The sequence below is a fragment of the Cotesia glomerata genome, linkage group LG2 (genome assembly GCF_020080835.1).
Source record: "Cotesia glomerata isolate CgM1 linkage group LG2, MPM_Cglom_v2.3, whole genome shotgun sequence".
Classification (NCBI taxonomy): Eukaryota; Metazoa; Arthropoda; class Insecta; order Hymenoptera; family Braconidae; genus Cotesia; species Cotesia glomerata.
Genome location: NC_058159.1, coordinates 20,603,019 through 20,605,112, shown reverse-complemented (window position 1 = coordinate 20,605,112; position 2,094 = coordinate 20,603,019). Strand labels below are relative to the sequence as shown.

The following is a 2,094-nucleotide window of genomic DNA, read 5'->3' as shown; positions in this document are numbered from 1 at the left end:
CCTGGGGTCCCGACTACGTTGACAACCATGTGCCTACCTAGGCCTAAGCCTACCGCAATAAAATAATTTCGTTAAACCTTATTTTACAAAATATTAAAGTAGCAGTATATTTCTTAAAATTACTAAAAATAGAAGTATCCTAAAGAATATTCTCATCACTTCGTTAGAAAATACTCCACTGTACTTTATTCTCCGATATATATATATATATATATATATATATATATATATATATATATATATATGTATATATATATATTAGGGTGCTTTTTTTTTTTGCGACTATTTTTTTTTCCGCTTCCATCCCGAAATTTTGTTGGAAATACACCCAAAAAAATTCCCTGAAAGTTTGAGCCCTTAATATTAATATTAAGTACTCCTACATAGCGTGTGAAGATTTCCCATTTGAATTATACGAGAACTTTCATTTTTTTTTTTTAAATTTCTATAGCTCAGTGGCATTTCATAGCATCGCTTTGACCATGGACGGGTTTTTTTCAGAATTAAATGCTCTACAAAAGTGTCCATTGTCGCGAAGTCGTAACACATACTGGCGGGGTAGTACGGACCGCCAAACCGAATTTTTTATAGAATTCTTGTTTTTTCACTCATTATCTCATAAACAACAAGACATACAGAAAAAATGTAGATAATAATTTTGTAGGAAATTCAATTCTCTACAAAAAAGGTCCTTAGCACCAAATCACTAAGATCGATATTTTCTGAGATATTAATCATTGAAGTTTACCTAGCATTGAATTTCCACAAAATGTTGAATCAAATCTTAAAAAATATTGATTTTTTTCTTTTTAGGAGGTACAGGGAGTTCATCCTCAAAATCAGAATATGTTCGTTTCAACCCACTGGAATTTGATGATAGACTACAAAAACTTGCTGGCATCGAATGTTGCGATAATTTCATGCCTAAAACAATTTTTTCAGAATTAAATAAATAAACCCAATCGATTCAAATATTTTTCAAATTTTATATTCAGCTTCTGTTATCCAGAAGCAAAGATATTCTTTGAATTGAGTTTCCGTCAATTTTCCCCAATAAAAATAAGACAAAATGATATATAAGGTAAAAGCCCCAATAGATGATCACGTACCAGTATATGATCACTCCATGTATTTGTATATCTATATTCACAAATATAGGTATACAAATACATGGAGTGATCATATACTGGTACATGATCATATATTGGGGCTTTTACCTTATGTGTTTTAAATTTATTGGTTACAGAGACTTTAATTTTTTAATAGCGTGGGAATTTTCGACTGCAAAAAAATCGAAAACAAATTTTTTTTTTATTCAAGTCAAAATTTTTGTCAAAATTGAATAAATTTTGATTTATCTCACTTATTCAGATTTACTTGATAGAAATTTTACCAAAAATGATAGACTAATAATTAGAAAAAAAGTTATGAATCTAGAAACAAATTTTAAAATATTGAAAAATTATATAGAATTCAATTTTCAGAAAATGAGGTTAAGAAAATTAGAATTTTAATGCGAATTAAATTTTACAAGTAAGTAGAAAAAATATGAGTCTAAATTATAAGAAATTGTTTTCGATTATTAAAAATGATTGATTGTTGAGCTTGATAATTTATAGTTGTATGTGAGAAGAAACTAACCAATTTCGTCTGTATTATTCTCATTATCTTCATTTGTTATCTCCTGTTCAGTGTCAGATTTATTCTGAAAAGTTTCCACCGGCAAGAAATTAGTAACGGGCGAGTGAAGATTGGTTTTCCCCTTTTGACACTCATTCAGAAATTGTTGCTGCTCTTTTGGCAAATTCTTAACCATTGTGGAATTCGAAATATCGAACAATTTATCTAGTTTTTGGTTAAACTTTTCAACATTCTGTTTTTGTGCTTTCGATTTTTTTTCCCTCTTGTGATGTGTCTTCACTTTTATATATTCGGCATAAAATTTTTCCAACTTCGTAAGACTGTGCTGAGGACGTATAGTTGGAATCTTGAAACTAGCCCGAATAGTATTAGTATCGTTAATAACACTAGTAGCACTATTTCGAATAGTTAATTTTAAAGACTGATGTTTATACATAAAAAATTTAGTAAGTC

The 2,094-nt window shown here is 29.0% G+C and overlaps 1 protein-coding gene across 1 annotated transcript; it reads right to left on the bottom strand.

Moving 5' to 3' along the window:
• Nucleotides 1-661: 661 nt before the first annotated feature.
• LOC123259747 lies at nucleotides 662-2,094 on the bottom strand. The gene is made up of 2 exons (XM_044720425.1): nucleotides 1,642-2,094; nucleotides 662-924 (listed from the first exon to the last, which is right to left on the bottom strand). Exons 1-2 carry the CDS (start codon nucleotides 2,075-2,077, stop codon nucleotides 785-787), a joined length of 576 nt encoding a protein of 191 aa, XP_044576360.1. The 5' UTR covers nucleotides 2,078-2,094; the 3' UTR covers nucleotides 662-784.